The sequence below is a fragment of the Oculina patagonica genome, chromosome 2 (assembly GCF_052425735.1).
Source record: "Oculina patagonica isolate OP01 chromosome 2, crgOcupat, whole genome shotgun sequence".
NCBI lineage: Eukaryota > Metazoa > Cnidaria > Anthozoa > Scleractinia > Oculinidae > Oculina > Oculina patagonica.
The window spans coordinates 10,462,176-10,488,553 of NC_135759.1; the positions used below are offsets into that span (position 1 = coordinate 10,462,176).

General features: G+C 38.7%; 1 protein-coding gene across 1 annotated transcript in view; it reads left to right on the plus strand.

The window, feature by feature from the left end:
- LOC144642148 (uncharacterized) overlaps positions 1-26,378 on the plus strand; it is a 37,242-nt gene that overhangs the window by 2,125 nt on the left and 8,739 nt on the right. Inside the window, exons 2-8 of the mRNA XM_078501137.1 lie at positions 9,172-9,210; positions 11,362-11,497; positions 13,723-13,794; positions 20,979-21,050; positions 22,571-22,651; positions 23,296-23,367; positions 23,787-23,858. Coding sequence (XP_078357263.1) covers positions 9,172-9,210; positions 11,362-11,497; positions 13,723-13,794; positions 20,979-21,050; positions 22,571-22,651; positions 23,296-23,367; positions 23,787-23,858 — 544 coding nt within the window. The remainder of the gene's footprint in view (positions 1-9,171; positions 9,211-11,361; positions 11,498-13,722; positions 13,795-20,978; positions 21,051-22,570; positions 22,652-23,295; positions 23,368-23,786; positions 23,859-26,378) is intronic.

The window sequence follows — 26,378 nt, forward strand, 5'->3', positions numbered from 1 at the left end:
TGTAAACAGATAACGTTACTTAGATTTTTTATGTCAGAAATGAGAATTCGCATTTTATTGAAACGTGTTGAAGAATAGACCTTTATCATTTCTAACTTGAGTTTTGTCATTTTATGACATCATTTCTATTGCTTTTAAGTGTTTTTTTGTTTTTGTTTTGTTTTTTTACATTTTTATTGCAATTACAAAACAGATTATTTACAAACACACTACTAACACTACATACTTATAACAACAGACGTATTACCACTATCTAACACTAATTACAAGCAATATTTCACAGTCGGCTAGACTTAATTGTTTTAAACCTAATTGAATTTAACCTACTAGCACCTAGAACTTTTATTTTGACTAATTAATTATGTGTAGATTTCCTACTACTTAACTTAAAGATGCCATATTAACAATAACAATTTACAATAACATTTTTTGCCACTTACTGTAATGAAAAGCTTCTTTCTTGTTCTTTTTCGCAATAAAAAGCTCTAGTTTTCGACTTTGTAGAGTTTTGGCTTTTAGTAAGGATAACGATGGTTTGATGTTTTTGTTACGACATATATAAATGATATATTTCCCTAACAGAATGATATGGTTTAACAAATTACTATCTGGAATGTTGTCGAAAAAACCAAAAAGGATGGTTATTTCGTCAAACTTATCAACCCCTATGTTTTGATTGTTTAGCCAAGAAATAACGGCAGACCAAAAATCTTTCGTATACACACACTTTACCAAAAGATGCTCCAAAGTTTCTTCGTGATCTCCACAAAAGGTGCATAACGGAGAAGGAATGAATTTCATTTTATATAAAATACTATTTGTGTAAAGGATACGATTTAGAATCTTGTATTGAAAGGCTCGCGTTCTGGTGTCAAGAGTGACTCGACCAGGCAATTGATAAATATTTTTCCAGTCTAAGGAGTTGGAAATATTATATAAAGACTCAAACTTAGATTGAGCAGTTGGGGGAATTTGGACCCGTTTAACCAGGGCCGAATAAATCGATTTAGAACTCATACTAGTCATATCTTCAAAGTCATTTTCCGAGACCGTTTTGTCGATTTGGTTTGCATCATCACCAGTTTTTAGAAGAAGTTTCCAAGCAGGCGGGATAGCACTAAAAACACCGAGAAGGAGAAGATAATCCAACGAGGAGAGGTTTTTCTCTTTAAAAACTTCCCAATTTTTTAGCTTCCCGTCATTTGAAAGGATATCTCCCAAATGTACAAAACCTGCCTCCTTAATTTTCTTATTAAATATTGATTGTTTATTGATCAAAAGGTTTTGGTTGTTCCAGATAATCTCATTTAAAATGCCCTGTTTTGAAACAGGTGTGCAGCTTTTAAAATCAGACCAGGCTTCGAGGCATTCTTTGTAAAAAATTGGTATCTTGCAGGGAAGACACGATAATTTTTATTGCATTTGAAGAGAAATTCTGATCCTACATTCTTAAGATAATGAGATAAGAAGGTTTTCCATGGGCTAACGCTATCATCAAAGTACCTTTTGACACATACATTTCTCTGTGTTGCAATCAGGAATTCAGTGTGAGGCATCTTTAGGCCACCATCTTCATATTCACTGATTAAAGCCAGTTTCTTAATTTTGTCTTTACCTTTCCACACAAAATTAAAAATCACTGAATTTATGCTTTTAATTATATCCTTGTCAAAAGAAATAAGAGAGACTCGGTACATGAATTTTGGCATAGCGAAAGTTTTAACAAGTTGAATCTTTCCAATCAGTGTTAAATTTCTCCATTGCCAGAAATTCAAAGCCTTTTTGATAGATTTTAAGGTGAAGTCGAAGTTAAGTTCTTTGCTTTTGTCCTGATCGTAAGTAAAATAAATACCCAGTATTTTGATTGGTTCGTTTACTTTATTTATATCGAGAGTTTCATGATGTCTGTGAGAACTTCCTAGCCAATAGGCTTCTTTTTTCTCTTTGTTGACTTTGAGGCCAGAGCAATCGCCATATGTATCTAATAATGAATTCAGCGCTTCATACGATTTTTTATCTCTTGGAAAGTTAGTTAAATCGTCTGCGAAGGCAGTAAACTTAATTTCCTTGCCTTCTACTTCGATTCCTGTAATGTCTTTATTTTGTTTGATGGCAGCGAGAAGGGACTCCAAAGCTAAAATAAATAAATAGGGCGATAGAGGATCCCCCTGTCTAACCCCTCTTCCGACTGAAAAAAGCGGAGTTGCTATTCCATTATTCATAATGCAGCTCGATATGTTTGGGTAAAAAATGCGTACCCACTTTATAAAGGACTGTCCAAAATTGAACTTTTCCAAGACCTTAAATAAAAAACTCCATCTTAAAAGAATCGAAAGCCTTCTCGAAATCGATGGTGACCATGAGTCCGGGAAGATTGCGTGATTTTTTGTAATCCATAATGTCGCTTATAGTCCGAACAGCATCAAAAATGTTCCTTCCTTTTACATATGCGCATTGATCAGCACTGATTAAATCTGAAAGAACTTTTTATAGTCTTAATGTTATTGCTTTTGATGCGATCTTTACATCAACATTTAGCAGAGAAATAGGTCTCCAGTTGGCGATATATCTTTTATCTTTATTTTTCTTCTCAATAAGTTTAATAATACCTTGTTTTTGCGAGTTCGCCAGTTCTCCATTTTCAAAGGAACAGTTTAGAGAGTCGACTAAAAGGTGACCCAGGGTTGGCCAAAAGACTTTATAAAATTCAGCTGTCAACCCATCATTACCGGGAGACTTTCCATAAGTAAAGGTTTGCAGAGCTTTGAAGCACTCTGCGTTTGTAAGGGCGCCTTCGCAGTTATTCTTAGAGTCTTCACTGGCACTAAGACTTGGTAGGAGACAGTGGTTAAGAAATGCGTGGCTTAAAACGTGATGGTTTGGCAAGTCACGGTTAGAATACAATTCGCTGTAAAAATCGTGCAAATCGGACAGAATTGATTTACGATTGGTAATTAACTTACCATTTTTATCAAAAATTCTGAGGACACATGAATTGCTCATCTTTCGGCTTTCTAGATTTAGAAAGTATTTGTTATTTTTCTCACCATATTCATACCAATTGACTCTAGACCGGATAGCGTGGCCTTCGGTAATATAGTCGTACAGAGAATTATATTCGCATGTGAGCGTTTCATGCTCTATAGAGTTGTCCTCCGTCGGATTTGCATCAAATATCTCTTGGCGTTCTTTTAATTTTTTTTCAATTTCACAAAGACGGCTTCTCCTTTCTCGTGCCTTTGTTTTACTATATTTCATTGTTAATTGTCTTATTTTATATTTAATTAAATCTCACAAAAGGCTTTTGTCGAAGACTTCTTTAAATTCTGTCAACCACAAGGGAATGTTATCTTTTAAAAGGTCAACATATTTTGGGTCGTTTAGAAGGCTAGAATCATCCTCGGAGACCCAGGGGCAGTTAGTGGGGACAACGGGTAGCTTATCGGGACAACGGGATTTTCAGGCGAAAGTTTACAACATAGAGCGTAACAGCCCCTGGGCACTTTGTCTTACCGAACCAGTTCCAGAAGCGTTTGAACTCCTTACTCTTGATTGGCCACAAAAATATTTTTGTGGCCAATCAGGGAGGTTGACTAGAAGAGCGACTCTGACGTCTTCTTACACGAAGTTGTTTTCCTCATAGACTCGTCGTTGTTGTTAAGCCCGTCCATCGGATGATACTACGTTGGTCTCAGATAAAAAAGCAAAACAAAAACAAAACAACGAGGCCTGGGAATATGTTAAATGTAGCATAGCGCAAGGAAACCAAAAGTTTTTAAAGCTATACGCGAGCACCTCTTGTTTGTAAGTTTTGTTTTTGTTATTTAAATATCCAACAAATTAAACAAAAACCCTTTGTTTTAACTGTCAAGCTGGCAACAAAATAACAATAGGTGACGACGGAGATATCTTCACTAACGCGTGGCTCGTGCAGTGAAGTACCCAGACCGTGGCAAGTTCCAGAAGTCGGTCAACGACCGAGAAAAAAAATAAGAATTGTTGTTTACTCGAATTACTATTAAAGCGCGCAACTAACAGTGTAGAACTGGCAGTCGTCTAAGGCTTATTTTTTTTTCTGAGACTCTCCATGTAATAGCATCCGATTGTTGGGCAGAGCATCCACGACGAGTCTATGAGGAAAACAACTTCGTGTAAGAAGACATCAGAGTCTCCTGGCCGGTCCTCGTCGCTGATTGGCCACAAAAATATTTTTGTGGCCAATCAGAAAGAAGGAGTTCAAACGCTTCTGGAACTGGTTCGGTAAGACAAAGTGCCCAGGGGCTGTTACGCTCTATGTTGTAAACTTTCGCCCGAAAATCCCGTTGTCCCAATAAGCTGCACGTCGCCCCCACTAACTGCCCCTGGGTCTCCGAGGATGGGCTAGAATTTAACTTCCAATAAGATGGGCCTGGTGGTTGTTTTTCAATACTATTAATGTGAAGCGCTATAGCCGCATGGTCCGTTTTGATTGCCGAAATTATATCTGTGTTATCAACGTCATCTTGAAAAACATCGCTTATTAGCCAATAATCTAGTCTACGTTGGATTAAGGTTTTCTTTTGTTTCCATGTGTACCGCCATTTGTCGGGGTTTCTTATTCTCCATATGTCTACAAGGTTGAAGTCTTATATTAACTCCCGAATTTTTGTAACTACCTCTTTTTTCCTGTCCGTTGTACTTCCGTAGCTATCCAGTTGGAAATTTAATGGAGCGTTAAAATCCCCTCCTATAACAATTTTGTAATCCTGATCATAGTCGCTATCAAGCAAAGTAGACCGAAGATTTTCGTAAAAGTCTGTAGCTTCGTTGGTTTTGTTAGGAGCGTAAATACTGATCAACAACACAGGACATTCTTGGACTAACGCTTCGACAATGACAAATCTACCTTGAGTGTCTTTTTTAACTGATTTCAATTCAAATTGCAAGGTCTCACGTATTAACACCAGAACACCTTTGCTATGATTAGAGCCGTGTGAATAATACATGTCCCCTGGCCATTGGTATTTCCAACGATCAATCACATCGGACGTACTGTAGGTTTCGTGTAAGAAAATAATATCGGCTTTTCGATTCCGAACCCGTGTGAAAATTGATTTGCGTTTGGTGAGATCACGAATTCCTCTGACATTTAAAGATAGAATGTTAAAGCATACGTTATTGTTCATATGGCTAATTACTTTTTAAAATGCATTCATCATAGCAGATCTTAAATTTACTAATTCGCAATAATGCCAACTTATGATTAAATTGCCGCCGTGAAACAAAAGGGACGAATAACAGCAAAATTACACTTGCAAATACAACTAAAACAAACACATAGCCAAAGCACAAACTTAATATACATAACAAACATAAAAAATACCTTGCACTCATCACAGAGAAGGAAAACAAAGGTTCTTTGACTATTGTACTATGCAAAAAAACTACACATAAAACAAAACACAAGAAAAAACTGGGGGAAGGGAAAAATTAAGACCCTTACCTCCTGCTCCTCAGTGAACTGTAATCGAGCCTTATGCATCAACCAAACCTTTCCAGTGAAAAAACGCTGAGCTCATAAGCTCCTACACCATAATTTACGTTAATAATATGAAGCGAACGGTGACGGGAAAAGCTTTACAGAGTTGTTAAATAATTCAGATTGAACACTACCAGCAAACAAAAGTTTTAGCACCTAATAGTTGTTAATTTAGACGGCAGCGTGATTTTTGACTTCGATTTCGGTGCTGCAAGAACTAGCAAAATATGTTAATTAAACAGTCTTGGCTTATAATGTTTTACGTTTCAACATATTTACCGTCGATATAAAGTTTATCCGGTTGCGATTTGCTGAAGTTGGCACGTTTGCCCTCTTCTCTTGCCTTCTTCAGTATTTTTACTTGTGGTTTTCTCAGTTCATATAGTTCTCTTGGAATATCTTCATACATCTTGTAGTTGGTATCTTTGAGTTTCCGACCACACTTCAAGACTCTTTCCCTGTCAGGAAATCTAAGAAAACGAGCAATAATCGTTCGGCAAACGTTCCCTCCAACCACCTTTGGCTTGCCCATTCTGTGAACTCTTTGGAACTCGACGTTCTGAGCGTCTTCGATGCCGAGTACCCTCTCCATAAAGTCAACAAGGACTTGTCTCGTGTCTTCTCTCTGTAGCTCGAGGGATTCTGATGTTTCTGGTATTCCTTCGAACTTTAAGTTCTCTCTTCGAGAGTAGGCTTCGAAGTAAAGGATCTGCTTGTTGTTATTACTGATTTCTTTTTTCCTTTTGTCCATATCACTTCGAAGCTTTTGTATGTGTTGGTCCACGAACTTAGCATTGTTTTCGAAATGCGTACACTTCTCGTCGACGGCTTTCTGCTTGTTTTTAACAACGTCAACATCTATTTCAAGAGAGGAAATTTTAGCCTGTAGGTCTTTGACAGTTTGGTTGAGTTCCTCCATCTTCGAGTCTAAGCTTCCTAGTCTTGCGAGTATCAGGTCCAATTTCTCGGTGACCTCATTTGCGAATTCCGCGGCCATTTCTTCGTTGTCGGTGTCGGCGTTGGCGTCGGGTGAGAGCGACTGCTTCCACCTTTTATCTTCGGGTGAGGTTTTAGGGGTGGACCATTAGATTTTTGATGGGGGGGTTGTGCAAATCCCAAAAAAAATATCGAGCATGTGCTTCTGGTTTAAAAAAAATATCATGCAGAATTGTTAAGAAGGAAAAAAAAAATATCGAGCAGCCGTAATCAGGGCGTGGCAAAGGATTTTTGCGTGACGCATGACGGCCCCTGAAGTAGCTGTGAGTCACACTGGGCATCGCATATTTTAATGCGTGATTTGGTATTTTGCAAGCGCGTGAATCGTGATTTACCAATTAGATTTCCTATTAAAGTGAATCCTCTGATCCAGAAGGGCATTATGATTCAAAGATGTTCATGCATTCAGATTCAAAACATCTTTCCGAACATCCACCTGTTGTTGCGAATTGCATGTACAATTCCAGTGACATTAGCAGACAACGAGTGCTCAAACAGCACTCTAAAACTAGTCAAGGGCCACCTTCGAACGACGATGACAACCGAGACTCTCGGGCCTGGCTTTAATGAGTAGCCATTACGAAAAGCCTGTCGATTACGATGCTATAGTTCAGAAATTTGCCGAACAACAACCTCATAGAATGTTACTCGTTGATCCAATTTTTGAGAGATGGCGAAGACAAATATATTACAGTGATTTCAGTTTCATTTCCTAAGAGTCAGTACTGTAAAGTCTTAAACGTAGTCCTTGTTTAATAAAATTTAAACCGTCCACAATCATCCCTCAAAAAGCTGGAAACCGCATTTCCGAGGACTTCAATTTTAAAATTTCCCGGGGGAGCATGCCCCCGTACCCCCTAGAAGGGTCCGCCTTCGGTGGCCCATTTTTTGAACCCCCTTGTTAGAATCCTGGATGCCCAAGGAGTTGGAACCATTACATGCAAGTCTGGAGGCTTTTCTGAGTAGCGTTACGTAATTAGCAGGAAAAAACGTTCGCCTGCCCAGTGGGTAAGTGATGCATAACATCCACTAGCCTGACAGTAAAATCCACTAGCCTTTAAAAGGCATTGCATGTTAAGTGGTTTTTAATAGGGTGATCTATGTCAATTATGAGTGGCTGGTGATGGTCAAGTTAACTTCAAACTTTGTGTTCCAAATTTCCATTAAAAAAAATATCGTGCAAGAACCTGAAGATTAAAAAAAAATCCTGCAGGGATGGAAGAATAAAAAAAATATCTAGCAGCCTAAAAATCCTGCAACCCCCCATCAAAAATCAAATGGTCCACCCCTTAACCGGACTGATAAATGTGTTGTTGCCGGTTCTACCTTTCCTTTTCTTGCTAGACAGTGTGGATTCTCTAAAAATATGTAGTGGGTGATTGGTTAAATATATCACGCCTTTATTGAATGCAGGCCCAGTTTGTAAGAAACGCCCAAGTGTGCATTCGAATAAATACGGTTTATAGTTTAATTTTTTGGTCAGTTACGGTAATTTTCTCATGTCACAGACTTTAAACTCCGTTTCATTACACTATAGACACGAAAGCCTATCTGGCCGCGCGCGCCATTTTTCAGCATGCCTAGTTTGAATTTTGCGAGAAAATGTTTAAATACTATATAAGAAAAAAACATTTGCAAAACTCTCTACTAGAAAAAACTTAATGAAGACTTTGGATTGCACGATCTTTTTCACGTTCATGCAAAATAAATATTTTGAAATGTGAATTATGAATGTTTTACCGACGCCGGAACTAGAAAACCTTTATTGCCGTATTCTTTTTGCTACCTTAAAAGCAGGTTGAACAATCACTACCCAATCCTTGAGCTCTGTAATTGTTTTCATGTTATTGTGGTATTTTCAGCTGAAGTTATAATATTTTTGTAAATTGTCTTTTGATGCGTATGAAAGAAGTATCGGATAAAATAGTTATTTAACAAATCGATCACATTTTTCTACGGTCTACACTCTTATACACCATAGAAATGACGTCAGAAAATGTTGAAACCTCAAGCCGAACCAGGGCGGGCGAGTGGTTTCACTGCAAAGTTTTGGACATTTTCTATGGTCTATAAGAGTGTAGACCATAGAAAAATGTGGTCGATTTGTTTTACACCATAACAACTCGAACAAGTATTTAGCAAAGAGCGATGCCTGACCGTGAAGAAACTTAGCCGGGGGGACGTAAAGATTACCGACACGTAAAAACGAGAATGACAAAAAAGAAGATGATCAAAAATTCAAAGAATAATTTATTTACCTTTTACCTTTTATTCCTTCGTTGAGTGTGTGTGTGTGCTAATCGCTAGAAGCGAGCAAGATCATTTTTCTTCCTGAAGATCTTATTAGCGCTCGTTCACTGAACGTCGACAGTTCGCTGAGTCTTCTGCCGGTTCGTTAGCACCGTTCTTCTCAGTTAGACAAAAACTTCAAAAGCCTGGTAATTTTCTTTCGACATATCACCTGTGAAGAAGTGTAATCCGAAATTCCGAAAACAAATGCGTACTGGATATTCCACAGGTGAAAAATCACGTCACTCGTGGGTTATTTCATGGTGCCACTCGAAAAATAGCATAACTAGGAAATATTCTCCTTTGTTATTATTTTGTCGCTTTCCTTTACCTATTCATAAACTTATTTCCAATTTTATTTATTTCAGGCTCTTTTGGAGGAAAATGCTCGCCAATTAACTGTACAGGTAGCTATTTCTATTTTTTATACTTTACTTATAAAGACACTGTAACGGTCTTTTAGAGGAGCTACAATCGTTGACAAAAGTGTTGACACATTTTCAATTTAGGCCCTATTTTTCTGTTCTTTGGACTAATTTAATCCTTTTGCCCCTTCCCCCTATCAATGCTGTAGTTTGTTTCTAGGAGCCCTTTGCTACAATTTTACAACATTGGATGGGGGAGGGGGGTATTTTAGCAGACAGTCATGAAATTTAAAAACTAGTGGTGAATTTGCCATAAAAACAGCAGAACGAAGTCAATGTGTTAACCACTTTTGTCAAAGATTGTAGTAGTTTGAAGATAGAACTCAGGACCATCGCTAATTTGCACTGATTATCTACCGATCTTTATTGTATGGCTAGAGCTTGTTAAAGGTGGATTTCCACTGTCGCGTTTTTGTTTACGCACGTTAACGCGCGTAAAAATTATAAACGTACGTAAAATGAAATTTTACGCGCGCGATTACGTGCGTCGAATTTACGTTGTCCAATTTCCAATGCCACGTTTTTTTCTTGGTATTTACGCACGTGATGCGCACGTTTACGCACCTAGCGATTTGGGGGGTTTTGAAAAAAGTTGAACTGAGTTCAACTTTTTTCGCGGCTGTCTGCGGATACGCAACGATTTACCCAATCATACTTTTGGATTTCGTCACATGACACCACTTACCATGTGGAAAACCATTTTGTTTTAAATCGCCCATCGATTTACTTGGGAAAACATTCAGATGTAGAAACACTTCTCATCGAGAAAGTCTTAACATTTCAAGAAATAATCTATAGAACTGGCTACAGAACCAAATTACATGAACGCAGTAGTGAAAGAAAACGCCTGGCGTCAGGTCACGTAGGCTTTGAACCGGAAATCCGGGAAGGTCGCCTCAAATCTTCTTTTACTTGATGGTGTCTTTCGGAAGTATTTATAAAATGCCTCTTGGTCATATTCACGCATTTCTTTTTCTAGCGTGTGGTACAAAGTGTTTTCATAGCAGCCATGTTGGAAGAGTCAAACAACAAGATATTTGTATAAAAATGTTAATGATTTTTTCCCAAAGGAAAAACAATTTATTGTTTCACTCCTCTAATATGGCCGACAATCACGCACTCTATTCACCAACTTAATAATTCAGTATGGCGGGCATTTACGCACGTTCAACGCGCGTAAAGGAAACGCTTTTTATTACTTTTTACGCGACAGTGGAAATTTGCCTACGTATCTTTTTTCACGCACGTTTTACGTACGTAAATATTTACGCGTCAGTGGAAATCCACCTTAAGATGCAACACGCGCTATGAGAGACAATATTTGAGGCCAGATTTGTCCGGGCATCATGGCAATGTTAATGCCTGGCCTGCTGGCAAAATACTGTCAAAAGTGAGGCAAAGAGAGCCGTATTTTTTTATAATAAACATTTTTTTATTCTTATCAGCTCGGGACTGTTTTTTGAAAAAAGATATCGTACTAGAAAGAACACGGGGGATATTCTCCCAGGGTGGCCCTCGCACTCGGTAAATAAGAAGTACAAGTAGTCCTAGTCTTAGTTTACACTTGCGGTATCGTTAGTGTATCACAAAGACTCTACTCTTCACTCAACATACAGCAGGCACTTCGATAAAGTGAGGCACACACTCACTACAACAGATAGGTACGCCACAACCTCCGTTTGTAAATTCTCTATGTCCTAAAATAATTAGCAGGTACTGGAATTATACACTTTTCATCACACTACTTACTGTGAATACTCTTTAAATGAGTTGAATATAGACAGTGAAATTGCGAGTAAAGCTTGCCAGTAAATAAGCCGTTCTTTTATATCTTACTTACAATTATCTGGCATAATGATGTTATGGTTTCTCTAATAGATACCGATGTTTACAGAATTGGTTGCCATTTCGTTTTTGCCAACTGATTTCATGTCATTCATTTTTTATAATAATAATAATAATAATAATAATAATAATAATAATAATAATAATAATGATGATGATGATGATGATTATGATGATGATGATGATGGTGATGATGACGATGATGATGATGATAATGGTTCCATGATGATTCGACAAGGTGGCTCTTACATCATCATATACTAAAATAATTTATTTTCTTTTGTTTAGCTATTGTTCCCGGATGCACTGAGGACTGTGGGTGTTCTAATTATGGATATGGCCCCACAGTCCGCTGCAATAATCGAGAGATAGAAAGCGTTCCAAGAGTGCTGATAGAGTCAATGCCCAACGACACTCGCACACTGTATGTATCCAACTTATGATGTCTTGATGAAGCTTTACTTTGACCTAAAATACATTGAATCGAATCTACGCTTAATGCTGGGATGGTCATGGGCATGCAAAACTGGGATTGGATTCAATTTCCATCCTGGGCTTCGTTTATTTTAAGGTAGCTTGAAAACATGTCTTGGAAAATAGTTTGGCGACCTATCGATGATGATGTAGTACGGCGCCACCTTGGATTTACAAACGTAGTTTTTTTGCATTTTATTGACAAAAGCGTGATGGCTTAAACACGCTAAACGCAATGTGTATATTATTCGTTCTTTAAGTCGTACGACTAAAAGTGTGCTAGTGAAACACGCTAAACACAATGTATATTCCTCGTTATAAAAGCGTAATGGCCCAAAACGCAATGTGTATATTATTCGTTCTTAAAGTCGTACGACTAAAAGTGTGCGAGCGAAACACGCTAAACACAATGTATATTCCTCGTTCTAAAAGCGTGATGGCCGAAACAAGCTTAACGCAATGTGTATATTCTTTGTTCTAAAAGTGACTGCCAACGAAACACACTAAACACAATGTGTATATTCCTCGTTCTAAAAGTGTGCTAGTGAAACACGCTAAACACAATGTATATTCCTCGTTATAAAAGCGTAATGGCCCAAAACGCAATGTGTATATTATTCGTTCTTAAAGTCGTACGACTAAAAGTGTGCGAGCGAAACACGCTAAACACAATGTATATTCCTCGTTCTAAAAGCGTGATGGCCGAAACAAGCTTAACGCAATGTGTATATTCTTTGTTCTAAAAGTGACTGCCAACGAAACACACTAAACACAATGTGTATATTCCTCGTTCTAAAAGTGTGCCAACGAAACACGCTAAACACAATGTATATTCCTCGTTCTAAAAATATACCTCGTGTTAAGCGTGTTTTATTGTCACACTTTTAGCGAAGAATATATACAGTGTTTTACGTTCAGTTGACATGTACGTTTTGGGGTCATCACACTAGAACGAGTGCTTACAAATTGTAAAGCGTTCGGGTTCTCACGCTTATAGAACGACATATTGTGTTTAACGTGGTTCGTTGGCAGTCACTTTTAGAACGAAGAATATACACATTGCGTTTAGCGTGTTTCGGCCATCATTCTTTTAGAACGATCGAGGAATATCAGTACATTGTGCTTAGCGTGTTTCGTTGGCACACTTTTAGAACGAAGAATATACAAACTGTGTTAAGCGTGTTTGGGCCATCACGCTTTTCGAACGAGGAATATACATTGTGTTTAGCGTCAGGTTTCGGCCATCAGGCTTTTAGAACGAGGAATATACATTGTGTTTAGAGCGTTTCGCTAGCACACTTTTAGTCGTACGACTTTAAGAACGAATAATATACACATTGCATTTAGCGTGTTTTGGCCATCACGCTTTTAGAACGAGGAATATACATTGTGTTTAGCTTGTTTCGTTGGCGTTGCGTTTAGCGTGTTTCTCCAGTCGACAATTTTGTTGTCCACTGGTACGACTCGTACGACTCGACAACCTATCACAAGGTCCTTGCTTAACAACATGATGGAAAATTAAGTGTCCATAATGAGATGCATTTCTCCACTCGACAACTACGTTTCTCCAGTCGACAATTATGTTGTCCACGCGTACGACTCGTACGACTCGACAACCCATCGCAGGGCCCTTGCTTGAACAACATGATGGAAAATTTCTATGTCCTTAATGAGATGCATTTCTCCACTCGACTGATGACATTTACGACTCGTATCAGGTCGTGTATATTGGACATGGATGGATAGCTGACTGCGCTCACTCCAGTATAGTTAGCCTTTGTGTGGAGCGGCTGATCCAGTGCCGAATGCATTCTTCATATGAGGAATGTTGGCACGTTAAGTGCCAATATTATCTAATATTGTAATCCGGAAAGAGGTGCAGGGAGTTCAGGAGACTTGTAGCTTTTTTGAATTTTCGGTTTTGTGATTTTTGCTTCTGGGTCATGCTTAGATTATAATCTGTGTGTGTAGGCGCTAAGTCACTTGCCTTTGGCCTGGCAAGGTCTGTACACTAGCTTGCACTCAGACAGGAAATGGGTTGGACAGAAAGGGGAATCGATGTTTTCTCTGAACAAAGAAATGGGTGTTTACAAAAGAATATGTATAGTAAACCCAGATTTTTCATTCATTTCATTTCTCGCGCAATAACATATTTTGTCAAATGTCATATTTTAGATACCTTTATACGAACAGAATTAAAACACTGCCGAAATCCATATTCCGGGGACTACTTCATCTGAAGACATTGTAAGTACCGAAATCCAGTACTAAGAAGGCAGTTTATATTTTCAATCGTGCATACTTATTTTTTCAGCACGATTGGTAATTAAAGCTTGTCAGTCAGCCCTGCCTGTGTTTGCCTATCTGGCTGTCTGTCTGGCTTGCTGTCTGTCTATCTGTCTGTCTGTCTGCGCCTGTTTGTTAGTAACTGCATGATTGCCTTTGTATCAGGTTCCTCTCAGTTAACAATCTTCCAAATAACATTATCGGTCGCGAAGACGTTGAAAATGTTTAAAGTGTCACCGTTTTGGTCTTTGTTTTCGTTTTGTTTGGTTAGGTTTTTACTTCATTTCTAATCGGTGTAACCACATTTGTAACCGATGCATCGACTGACTTGTTATTTGTTTACTTTTTTGAATTCTTCGTCTTCAAGATCATTGGATTATAATCAACTGGAAGAAATCAAGAATGACACGTTCAAAGGAATGGAAAATCTTTATTCACTGTGAGAGAAAGATATCCATATTAAAAACAACAAGTAACTGTTTAATTTGTTGGTGGTTTGACACTGACAATTTTTGATGTTACTTTCAAGAAGTTCCTATTAGTGCATAAGCCTCCGTCAGCTGAAATCGTTAAGCTGCTACATGTGATTTAAGAAAGAAGCACCTTAAAAGCGTGTGCTGAAAAATTGTTAAGTCGTTCTGTTCCGTCTATTGTTAGTCAAATTAGGTCGTTCTGTTTACGTCGTGAATAAGTCGTTTGTAAGGTGCCGGTAGTTGTTGACATCTGTTGATAGGCGTCTGTTCTAAGTTTGTGTACCAGCTTTCCAGAGTCAGTTGTTGAAAATAGTTAGTACTGTAGGTTAAGCATTCAGCAGAGTCCCAGTCGATTTTGTGGTTAGTTAGTCGATGGTGTTCAGAAATGTTATTGTTGAAATCACCATTTCCCGTCGCTCGTTTGTGTTCAGTCAGTCTTGCCGGTGTTGAGGTTTCTACCGGTCTCTCCGACGTAGGAGGCCTGGCAAACAATAGACGAAACAGAACGACTTAATTAGACTAACGATAGACGGATCGAAACTGACCAATTACTGATGACAAACTTAACACGAGTCTTACAGCCAATAACATCATGGCTTAACTGACCAATCAACTTCAACGGACCAGATCTATAACATCATCGACTGACAACAACTTTTCACTTGACTCTGAAGATGACTTCCGCTCAGGTTGTCAGTCACCAACCACAGTTTTTCTCAGAACTTCTCTCACCCGGACGATCACACTATTCGACCTGAGAGTATTTTGCTTTTAATTTCGGGTTAAAATCTAGACGCCTCGTCTTGCCTCTTACTAGCTACGGCCCTGAATTCCCCAGGTAAACTGTCAGCTGTTAACAGCCGACTTAACAATTTAGTTTTGTGTAAACAGCTTTATTAATAACTGCGGTTGAATTACCAAACTGCCATTAACAGTGCTACACAGCATTTGCAATCAAACACAAATTTTCGGTCATTTCTGCTGTCTGTCTGTCTGTCTGTCTGTCTGTTTATCCATCTGTCTGTCGTTTCGAAACTGTCTTAAAACCCGTATCTAAGCATTTTATCTTTCCGGTCTTTATTGTAAAGAAACTCCAGCTGATGTTTAACTTGTTCACCGTCGCTACACAATAAATTCTTTAGAAACTAACGACTTTGTCCGCCAATCTGTCTCTCTGTCTGTCTGTCCGTCTGTCTGTCTGTCTGTCTGTCTGTCTGTCTGTCTGTCTGTCTGTCTGTCTGTCATATTGGGAATGGTCTCAAACTCGATGGACTTATTAATTGACTTCTTTGAATTATTTTCTCTTCCAATCCAAGATCATTAAATCATAACCAACTGGAAGGAATTGCAGTTGATTCTTTCAAAGGAATGAAAAGGCTTGAATATCTGTAAGAAGAATATAACCGTATTTTATCCAAGAGAACGATACAATTTCCGTTAGTTATGACCTCATATGACGTCATTACATTCGCCATCGTGAATGTCACTATTTCCTCAGGTAGTCGGCAAAAAAAAAACCGAAGATGAAATACAACTTATTCATAAATGGCGGAAGGCGCAGAAGAGTTTGGCCCCAGTACATGAAAACGAGGCGAGTATGGCTTCGCTTCGAGCCAAAAAAAGCAAAGTATGGCTTCTTCACTACTCTCGGCCGTCTCATTACCCTTGAAATTATTCTGGCTTCCGTATCTACGGCCAACGTGTCCTGGCTTCTCAAACCTATACTGCTACATGGATTGCATCTACATCTTTTTGAAATTCACGATTGTCCGCGGCATATGTCTTGTTTCAAGGCTCTTATCTAGTCTAACGGCACGTTTCTCAACTGGAATTTTAACTTCATCATAATTTCCTAGGTAAAAGTAACGAAAGACCTCGTGAACCATGACGAAATGAAACTCTCGAGTGATCTTCGGTACTCTTCAGAAATCGACGGGAGAGTTTGTGAGATCTCCGGAAAACATCAGAAGTTTCCGGGTGATCGTCAAGAATCATTAGAAGTCTTCGGATGATCTGCAGACATCTTCGGAAGCCTTTGTGTGATCTTAGAAAAATCTTTGAAAGTCTTAAGGTGACCCTCGGAAATCTTCAAAGTGTTCAAGCGATCTTCAGAAATTTTCAGGAGCCTTCAGGTGAAACTCGTAAATCTTCGGAGTCCTTCGGGTGTTCTTTGGAAATATTGCTGACCTTCCACTAACTTTGGAAATCTTCGTTCTAATTTGCACTGAATTTCGTTTTTTTTTTCTGTACTGTTTCCTTAAAACTGCATTTCTCTTTTCCTTTTTATCTAACTTTCTATTTTTTCAGCTAAAAGCAGTACTTCCGTATATACTGTAAGTCAATTTTTTTTTTCTATACAGTAATTTGCAGTATAATAAAATACGAAAAATAGCTGGCGGGGCGTTTAGAGATCTTTTTCACCTTACGGTTTTGTAAGTACATTTTCATATGAGACCTTTATAATTCACTGCAATAAGTTACTAAACACAAAATTACTGGCCCTAAGGGTAACAGTCAGTTTTGTTTCCCCGAGACCCTCGATATTCAAAAGCTTAATCATCGAAAAAAAAATCGGCGTTCTTCAAAAGATCAGAGCCGGACAAACTTTTTCTGAGGGTATTCGAATCTTCTAATTTCCTTGGAACATAAACTTTCTATCTAGGTATTCATAACATGGGTATTCATAACATGTAAGCCTCACTGACATTTGTTCATAAAAATGAAGCTGTGTGCGTGTCATTAAAGCCCGCGGCACACTAGGCGATTTTTTTCGCCGATCGCGGCGAATTTGATCGCCAGCGATCGGCCAATAAAATCGCCGATATCTGACATGCTAGATATCGGCGATTTTATACGCCGGTCGAGGCGATCGGCGAAAATCGCAATCGCTGCACCGGGCACACTTGGCGATTTTCGCCGATCGCGGCGATTGGCGAATAAAATCGCCAAGTGTGTCGCCGGCTTAAGTTAGCGCAATGCGTGCAAGACCTATTCCATTAGTAGCGGAATTTACAGCTTTCATCGCTGGCTACTGTTTTACATATATGTCCAATTGTAGTTGTAGGTGTTATAAATGTTTTTCTTTTGTTTATTCTTCTTTTTCAATGTTAAGTAGTTTTACCTTTTTCTTGTTCAAGAGACATGCAAATTTTTTCGTAGCTCAATTAGTAAAAAAAAACGTTTAATCACAGAGGCTCGACTGGAAACAAAATTTACTGTTTCCAGTGAGGTTAGCCTACGTGGCCGGCTTTCAAAGGGGAAGGAGAAGGGGAGTTCGAGCGCGAAGCACGCGTTCAAAGGGGAAGGAGAAGGGGAGTTCGAGCGCGAAGCACGAGGTGGAGGAGAGAGCGCGAAGCGCGATCGGGGAAGGGGGGAAGGGGAACGCCTGCCCTGGCGCTATTGTTTTTTCGTTTTTTACGTCCAGATTCTGACGCAAAAATCGTGATTGTCAGAATTATAGAGTGTGAAAATTGATTGTTCTGATCAATCAGATGTATGTCATTCAATCGATAATTATGGCTGTGTCTCTTCTCAACTTTCACATGCAGATGAATCCAATGGCGATTGTTATGAGCGATTTCCTGCGAAGTGGTTGATTCTTGAAAGAAATCGGCCGTTGTAGGATTTGGTATCAAACTACTGAATTGCAAGTATATAACAAGTTATAGCAGCCGGTAAGCGCTACACGTTGTGAGTATAAAGTTTGGGTCACGGCCGGGCAATCCGACGCCAACCGAACCGGAACGCGAGATACGTTCTCTCAGTCTCAGCGCACTTTCGTACAATCCGCAGTTGAAGGGTGAGGAAATCTGACCTGACACCATGAAAAGATTTGGGTTTGTCTTCTGACAAGAAGACGAGAAGAAAAGAAATTAGATAGGCAATTCGAGCGGTGAAGGGTTTATTCCCCGCGAAAATCGGCAGCAATTAGATTGGATAATTTTGACAGCCAGACGTAAAGCAGAAGGCAAGCAGATGACACGTACTTTAGGGGCGGTATGAAAATAACAATAGCGCCAGGGCAGGCGTTCCCCTTCCCCCCTTCTCCGATCGCGCTTCGCGCTCTCTCCTCGCACCTCGCGCTCGAACTCCCCTTCTCCTTCCCCTTTGAACGCCGGCCACGCAGGCTACAGTGAGGTAAGTCCCCTATCAACTGAAAATAAAGTCTCTATTGTCTTAATTTTTCACCACTAAATTTTCCTTCTGCTGAAATAAGACAGGAATTTATTAATTGAAATTGTTAACACTGCCCGATGCATTAGGCTTTTTTATTTGCATCAAGATAATAGTATCATATTCCGCATTGCAACAATCATTGCATCGCATTAAGTTCGGAGACAAAAATCGGCTCCCACCTAGAAGCACCTCTGCTGCACTGATCAAGAAACCATCAATGGGCTCTGTATCCGAGTTTATTATTCCACTAATGCGCCATTTTACCATATTAGGGCAAAAGAACGCGCAAAATATGCCACGTTATTACACTGTTGAACAGGGCAAAAATACGGACGGACAAACTTACGGAATACGGACCCAAACTTATTGGAAGAAATAGTGGAATAATAAATCCCTTATTCGATGGTTTAACATATAATACGAGCGGACATTTTGCTCATTGCTCGCATTTTTCCTCGCCCCTACGGGGCTTGGAAAAATACTACGCAACTCGCAAAATATCCGCGCGTATTATATGTTAAACCATCGACTAAGGTGTATTTATCCCCCAATACGAAGAGACCATTGATGGGCTCCCATGGCCAAATCACACAACATACAATATGTCACTTATATTCATCCCCAACTGAAGGATACACAAATATGTCAGGCTCGACTTTTCAATAATTATTATTGCTAAATTCCATAAATCCCAAACATCAGTGGGCTCTTTATTCCCAAATACTCATATTCAGACAAAGAGACCATTGATGGTCTCCTGTACAGGACCAAATCATACAACACAATCGCAACAACAATCTATTATATACACAACTGTATTAGGAATGAAATGCTCAGTGGATATTTAGTATGCCAGCCTCAACACTTCACTGTCCCGCGGCCGTCAACAACACACTCCATTAATCTCAAAACATAGCTCCCAAATCTTCCTCCCAAAACTCACCCCAAACCTCACTTCTAAGTGACAGCACGAAATTATACAATTTGACTAATTAATATGTATCTACTTTTTTGGAATATTTTATTCTTCATTTCAAGATCGTTAAATCATAATCAACTGGAAGAAATAACCAACGATTCTTTCACAGGAATGGAAAATCTTTTAAATATGTAAGAGGAATAGAACCATATTGAAGAAAAATAACTTTATCGCTCTCAGACCAACGCACCGGCATTCCTCCTCGTACAAACAAGGTCTGCCTTTCGATCCGGCTTTCAAAAATCCCCAAGAATAACTAATGAAGAAGAGGATATTGCTAATCTCGAAAGCTAAGAATGTTCTATGGCGTTTGGAGTCCTTTCATTTTCATGAATTACGGCTTAAAGGAGAAGTTCATTCCAGAATGGCCATTTATTTTCTTTACGCCAATATAAAGTTTATACAAAGATATGTTATTCACCAAAATTTCAGCCTCCAACATGCGCTAAAACCCTATGAAATCTTTCCCAAAACTCGACAACTGAACGCCGCCATCTTGGAGCTGGTAATGTATGCGTGACGTCAAAGAAATCAGCCTGAAGTTTGGCGGGAATATTTAAATACTCGAAACTCCTTTTTTCTTCGTAATGGCTTTTGTTTGTCAAAATGCCTCTTTGTGCTCCAAGAAATACAAAAAACAAGGAGTTTCGACTTTTTAAAATTTCCCCGCCAAACTTCAGGCTGAGCCTTGCGCCACGCATAATTACGTTCGTGGAGGCTGCTAGGGAGCTAACGTTGGAGGCTGAACGTTTGTGATAACTTATTTTTGTGTCTTTTTATTGAGAAAGAAAAAAGGTTCTAGAGTGAACTTCTCCTTTAAGCCTTAAGAGGATCTGGATTGGTTTAAACTGTCAGCTAAAAAATGACGCGTTTTATGAAGTGGTAGCTAAGATCCGAGATCTGCAAAAATTAGTGATAGCTGAGAAGTGGGCTGAAAGTTTCACTGATCGCTGAGAAATCATCAAAAATATGACAGATAACCGAGATTCTCCAACTCCCTTTCAGACCCCTACAGAAAGATGCTGTTTTCAAATGTAGACCGTTAATTTTTAATTAGAATGGTTTGAATGATCGTTTGGTAAGAAATAAAACTACGCTTGTAATTTGGCATGCATTGGGAAGCTTTGAAAAGAGACGAGGCATCGGGAAAAATTGTTGTTAACATAAAGCGGTTCCTGATATACAGTACGTTTCTCGCAAGTAAAAATTCACTTTTGGTGTCAAAACCTTATTTCATTTGTACTCAATGCTCATGGCCAGCATGCTTAATTTGGATCAGATAATTGTAAACGTGTGCTTAAAAAAAGGAAAATTTGTTGCCATGGGAAAAAAGAGACAGCAGTTAAAGAGAGGTGAGCTGAAGAACTGGCTTTTTATATTGTCAACAGTCGATAATTAAGTCTTTGGAATCATTATCATGACATGATATAAGACCTGCTGTCCTTTCCTTTTACAAAAAATACAAAAATGGGTGCTGTCGTTATATAAATTCAATGCTGATTTCCCCTTCTTTCCAGGGATCTCGGTTTTAATAAAATAAGGAAAATAGCAAGCGGAGCCTTTAAAGATCTTATTCGCCTGAAATCACTGTAAGTACGTTTTTTTATATGGACCTTCCAATTACTTCAATAGCTTACAACTTCCATTTCTTCGTTTGAATTCGCCCAACTAGCAGTTTCGTCAATTTATTTTATAGCTTAGCAGTTTTTTTAGAACTAGTTGGTTTCACACATTTTTATAGCCTTTATTTAGTTCCTTGTGCTAGTTGTAATATTTCAAATTGTCAAGCCCAAAGATACTCATACGTATAAGCCACCACCACCACCGAAGGCTACACAAGCCAATGTAAAAAATAAAATGACGCTAAAACGAGTTTAAGTTGCTTTGAGACTGAGATTAAAATGACGCTAAAACGAAAACTTTTTATTAAGATTTTTAAAATGTTTTAAGACTGAGAATATAATGGATAATTAAGCTTATAATTTTTAAATTTGGGTCAGCCTATCTGTCAAGACATGGGCGCCATAAAAGCGTTCAATAATTTACCATCTTCTTTTATTGGGCCAACTGTTGTGGAATAAAAAATTGGTAAATTCTTCATTAACTTGTAAATTACAATATATTGGATTCTGTGTAGCCAATGAAATATTCTTATCAATCCTCTCTCGCCGCCTTAATTGTACATGTGTGACATAGGGCTTACTTGGCAATTACCTTAATATACAGCCAGAACCAAATACAAATTACAGAGTTTAATATCTAAAAATGATTCAAATAAAGGGTTTTTTACAAAACATATTCCAGTGGCTATAGCTAAGAAACAGGAGACATGGAAGGTGCACTAGATTAGAACAAACAAATGCTAAATTACAAAAGCCTCATTAAGTCATGAAAAGAGAAAATAACGAATCAGAAGTAAGCAAACGAATCTTTTACAAAACATGCACACCATACACTCCTCTGAGCATGCACGGCCGTATTGGCCTCAGGGTCTTATATAAATGCGCGTGCGGTACCCACTTACACACGGTCTGTATACAGCTAATTCGAGAAAGGTTGTCGGAAAAAAGCACGAAAGTGCACACGACAAGACCGAAAGATGGTCTGGGTACTCACTTGAATTTTGTATATTGGCCTAGAGGAAATGTACTAGTTTGTATTTTTGCACGTGAAGATTTTGTTTTTTATCTCAAAAGGCCTTTTTTCTGTAGCTTTACTTAACTGACGCATATCTTTGAGTTCAGTATATTTTAGAATCCAGAGTAGCCAAAAGTACCTTGTTTCCACATGTCTGAAGAGAGAGAAAACGTGCAAATTTGCGTTAATCATGTCGCCATCTTATTAGTATTCTGCACGTGCAGTAGCTCTCTACTTCTACCCATACTACCTTTCGGTCCTGTCGCGTGCACTTTTTGTGCTTTTTTCCGACAACCTTTCTCTAATTAGCTGTAAATAAATCTAACTTAAAATAACAGTTGGTCTTATATCTGGCACTACCGCCCGTGTATTCCGGAGGGATTTAATTCATTGCATTGCCCCGCTTGCCCCGCTTGCCCCGCTATGTGCTCCGTTGTCCACAGTATTTCAAGGATTTTTTCTTAATTTGCAGAAATGCAAACTTTATGCTAAACGAGCAGTTAGTTACCATTAAAAGGGGATCACTACTTGGACTGAGGAATTTGACTAACCTGTAAGATTAATAGTCTATTATTTGCATTTGTTGGCCACCTGGTGAGCATGTCATTCCTCTTCTTGGTAACTGTTGTGGTCACTTAAGCTGTAGTTTTCTTTGTTGCAAATGGTTATTTTATTTACAAACAGTTTGCTTATGCACAAGCATAAGCAAAGGCAAAAGCATAGCCGATGAGAAGAACAAACACAAACATACTTTTTTCTCCACAAGAAGAAAGTATAGGCGTAAGCACAAGAAGAAACAATTATGTTTTCGTGCGTCTATGTTTATTCCTAGTGAAGTCAGCATAGCAAGAATACGTGCTTGTTTAACTTATTCGCTTACGCTTATACCCGTGTTCGTGACAAACAACTTTAACACTGACCAACTGGTCATCATTGAATTAGATGAAATATCACAATAACGGCTTAAAGATATAGAAAACCTCATAGAAATCATAAACGATTGCTGTGTGGCCTTCAATTTGCCTATAAAACACTGTTGCTTTGCCAATTAGTTGTTAAACTTAAATACTACGACCTAGCCCCTTAAACCTTGTTCGAACCGTGGGTAAAGCGGGAGCAATCACCTTACTTTGGTTGTGGCGTCCAACGCGATGAAATGTTTAATCCTTTCTAAACTTTCAACTGAATGTTTAATAGGGCATTTCACAACAATGGACTGAAAACTATTGATGAGCACGCTTTTGAAGATCTTATCAGTGTTACATACCTGTAAGTGAGCGATTGCAGATATATGATGGTGACTAAAAGTGTAATGCAGAACGTCCAGTAATGCAGTTTAAAGGTATTTTCTCCGAGGCGCGTACGCGCGCGTAAAATAATTTTTTGGCCAGTGAAAATGGAAAATCTTAATCAGTGGCAGAATTTGAAATTGCGTGGGTGGGTTCGTGATTGATTGATTGATTGATTGATTGATTGATTGATTGATTGATTGATTGATTAATTGATTGAATGAATGAATGAATGATCGATTGATTGATTGATCGATCGATCGATCGATCGATTGATTGATTGATTGATTGATTGATTGATTGATTGATTGATTGATTGATTGATTGATTGATTGATTGATTGATTGATTGATTGATTGAGACAAAATGTAAGTACGGTTGTTCCTTGTTTTAACAAAGCGATATGGCAGAGAACAAACTGCGAGAAATCAAGCCTGGAATGTTTCTTGGATTGAAAAGCTTAGAAACGTTGTAAGTTATGTTCCACAGTTGTAATATTTCTTTTGACTAGAAATGTGGTTAGAGTTGTAAGGTTTCCTCTTCTTTAATTTCTGACATTTCCATGCCAACTGCATGATTACATGCAGGTTTGGCAAAATCTCGGCGGCTTTGACAGCCTGGATGGCAATTTCACGCTTGGTTTCCTGGGCCCGGTTGCATAAAAATACTTAAGATTACGGGCGATTTTCTGCAACAGCTCTCTGCGTTCCGGTGAATGTTTTCAAAGCGTTTTGGTTTTTCCAGTGCTCTTTAGTACATTTTCTCCCGATTTATCCTTATAAGCACGGGAGAAAACCCCTCAGAGCACAGGGAATGGCTGCAGAAAGTCTCACGTAATCTTAAGTATTTTTATGCAACCGGGCCCAGGTCTCAATCTTTGTGAACCGCGCGAGCAACCTCTAGACCAGAGCGCTATTGCTTTGATAACGCCGAGCTAATGACAGACCAATGACAGTCAAATCAATGACCAGAAGTACATGATCTAGAAGTCCACATCTCTGGTAATGGGTCTTGTGCTATCGGATTTGCGTGTGTGCTATTTTTAGAACAGGCCTCGCGCGCGAGACGCGCGATAAAAATTACGTAGACGGCTTTTGGCGCGAACTAGTAACCAATCGCGTAAAAGTATTTTTTTACAGCGCGCCTTTGATTGGTTGAACAAATTTTTGAAGTTGAGCAAGAAGAGCCTAACTGTTGAAAACAAGCGAACGGCACCACGAAATTTCTTACTTCAAGTTGTTGTTTATCAAAATGTGCATTTAGTTAGGATTTAAACCTACCGGATACGAATCACTGGTCTCCTCTTCTGTCATGATTACAGCATTGAAGTCACTAAAAACATTGGAGCATCCAGTAGAATGTGTTGTGTTTTGGAGTCAGAGTAGAGTTGGCAGCGAGCGTAAAAGAAACTGACTGCTTCGACCGGCTCAATTTCAAAATGTAAAGACACTTCAGTTGAATGGAACTCAAAGAAACTGACTGCTTCCACCGGTTCAATTTCAAAATGTAAAGACACTTCAGTTGAATGGAACTCAAGAGAAAAAGACGGCTATTACATATTGGAGATGCCTTTTTACATCTTGGTACAGGTTTATTGCTATTGTAGAAAAGTCCGGCCTTCCCTGAAGTGGTTAAAATCGAGCGCGACGACTGTAAGATACCGTGCACTGAAAGTGCCAACACCAGTTTGATCCATGCATGTGACAACAACTTTATGCTTCACGATCAAGCCATTTTTCGAAGCCTAAAAGGACAGGACGGCTACACAAGAGAAAGAAAAATTGTGGTGACTATTTCTGTGGTTCTAAAGGTGTCTTTAATTTGGAGTCCTTATGCGTGCAGAGCGGTGAAAGCGCAATATTTCTAGACCTGAACTCAAACAATTGCAAGGGAAGCCCGAGTACCGCATTTTAGAAACGCATGCCGCCCGCCTTTCGGATTCGGAAAATGGAGGTTCTTTTCGAGAAGTAAATCTGAGAACTTTTATTTAAGGTAATGTACCTGTTTATACATAAATGAAAATGCGAGTTAAATTCACTGAACGATCATGTTTTCATTCATGCTTTTCCAATATACCTCAAAGTATACAGTTAGTTGGCGCCGCAAATAAATAAATTATAAATTTTCTATTTGTTGTTGAGTAATTAAGCTTAAATACGACGAAACTTTATACTTTCCATATGAAAGTTTAAGGCACTTATGTTCATAACTCTCTCGTTAAAATACAAATATTCCGCATGTTTGTTTTGGGAGCTCGCTAATGGAAACCGGCGACCGGTTGCCTTTTCACTTGCCTACAAACTTCAAATTTCAACACTTAACTGTCAGACGGTTATAAATTAAAATCAAAATTTAAGAGTAATACGACTGTCAAAACGCTAGAGTTAAAATAATGGCCAATGAAAATAATGTGTTTTCAATTGTTGTATCGCTCGCTTTTCGAAAATATTCCCAAACAATTTTCAGTTAGCAGTTTTAATATCGAAATTCAGAAAACGAGTATTCCAAACGAGCTTCAAGTCGTGGTTGTTTTTGTAGCTCAGGAGCAAGACAATATCATTTTGTTGATGTAAAGACGTTCAGCAAAGCGAAACATACTTTCTTTAACCAAAAACTAAATATTTTATTCTACCAATGGTTTCGTTTTCTTTGGTTTTTGTTCCCCCTTCGAGCGCGCATAATTTGCCTGTGTAAAATTAAATTCAAGGAGTTTATCACTGTATTGAAACGGAAAGCAACTTTTTCCATCTCTGGTTATCATCGGATGTTTTTCCATCACAGATCTCATAAAATTAGATCGATGCTTCCCCTTTATTTGGAGTATTTTTTGAATTTGTTTTTAGTTTTAATTTGTTTTCTGAGTGAAATGTTTGTTGGCAAGGTCACACAGCATTTTCTCGTGCGTCTCGCGCGTCTCCCGCGCAAGGATGTTCTAAAAATAGCACACACGCAAATCCGATAGCACGCGCCCCAATGCTAGATATGGACTTC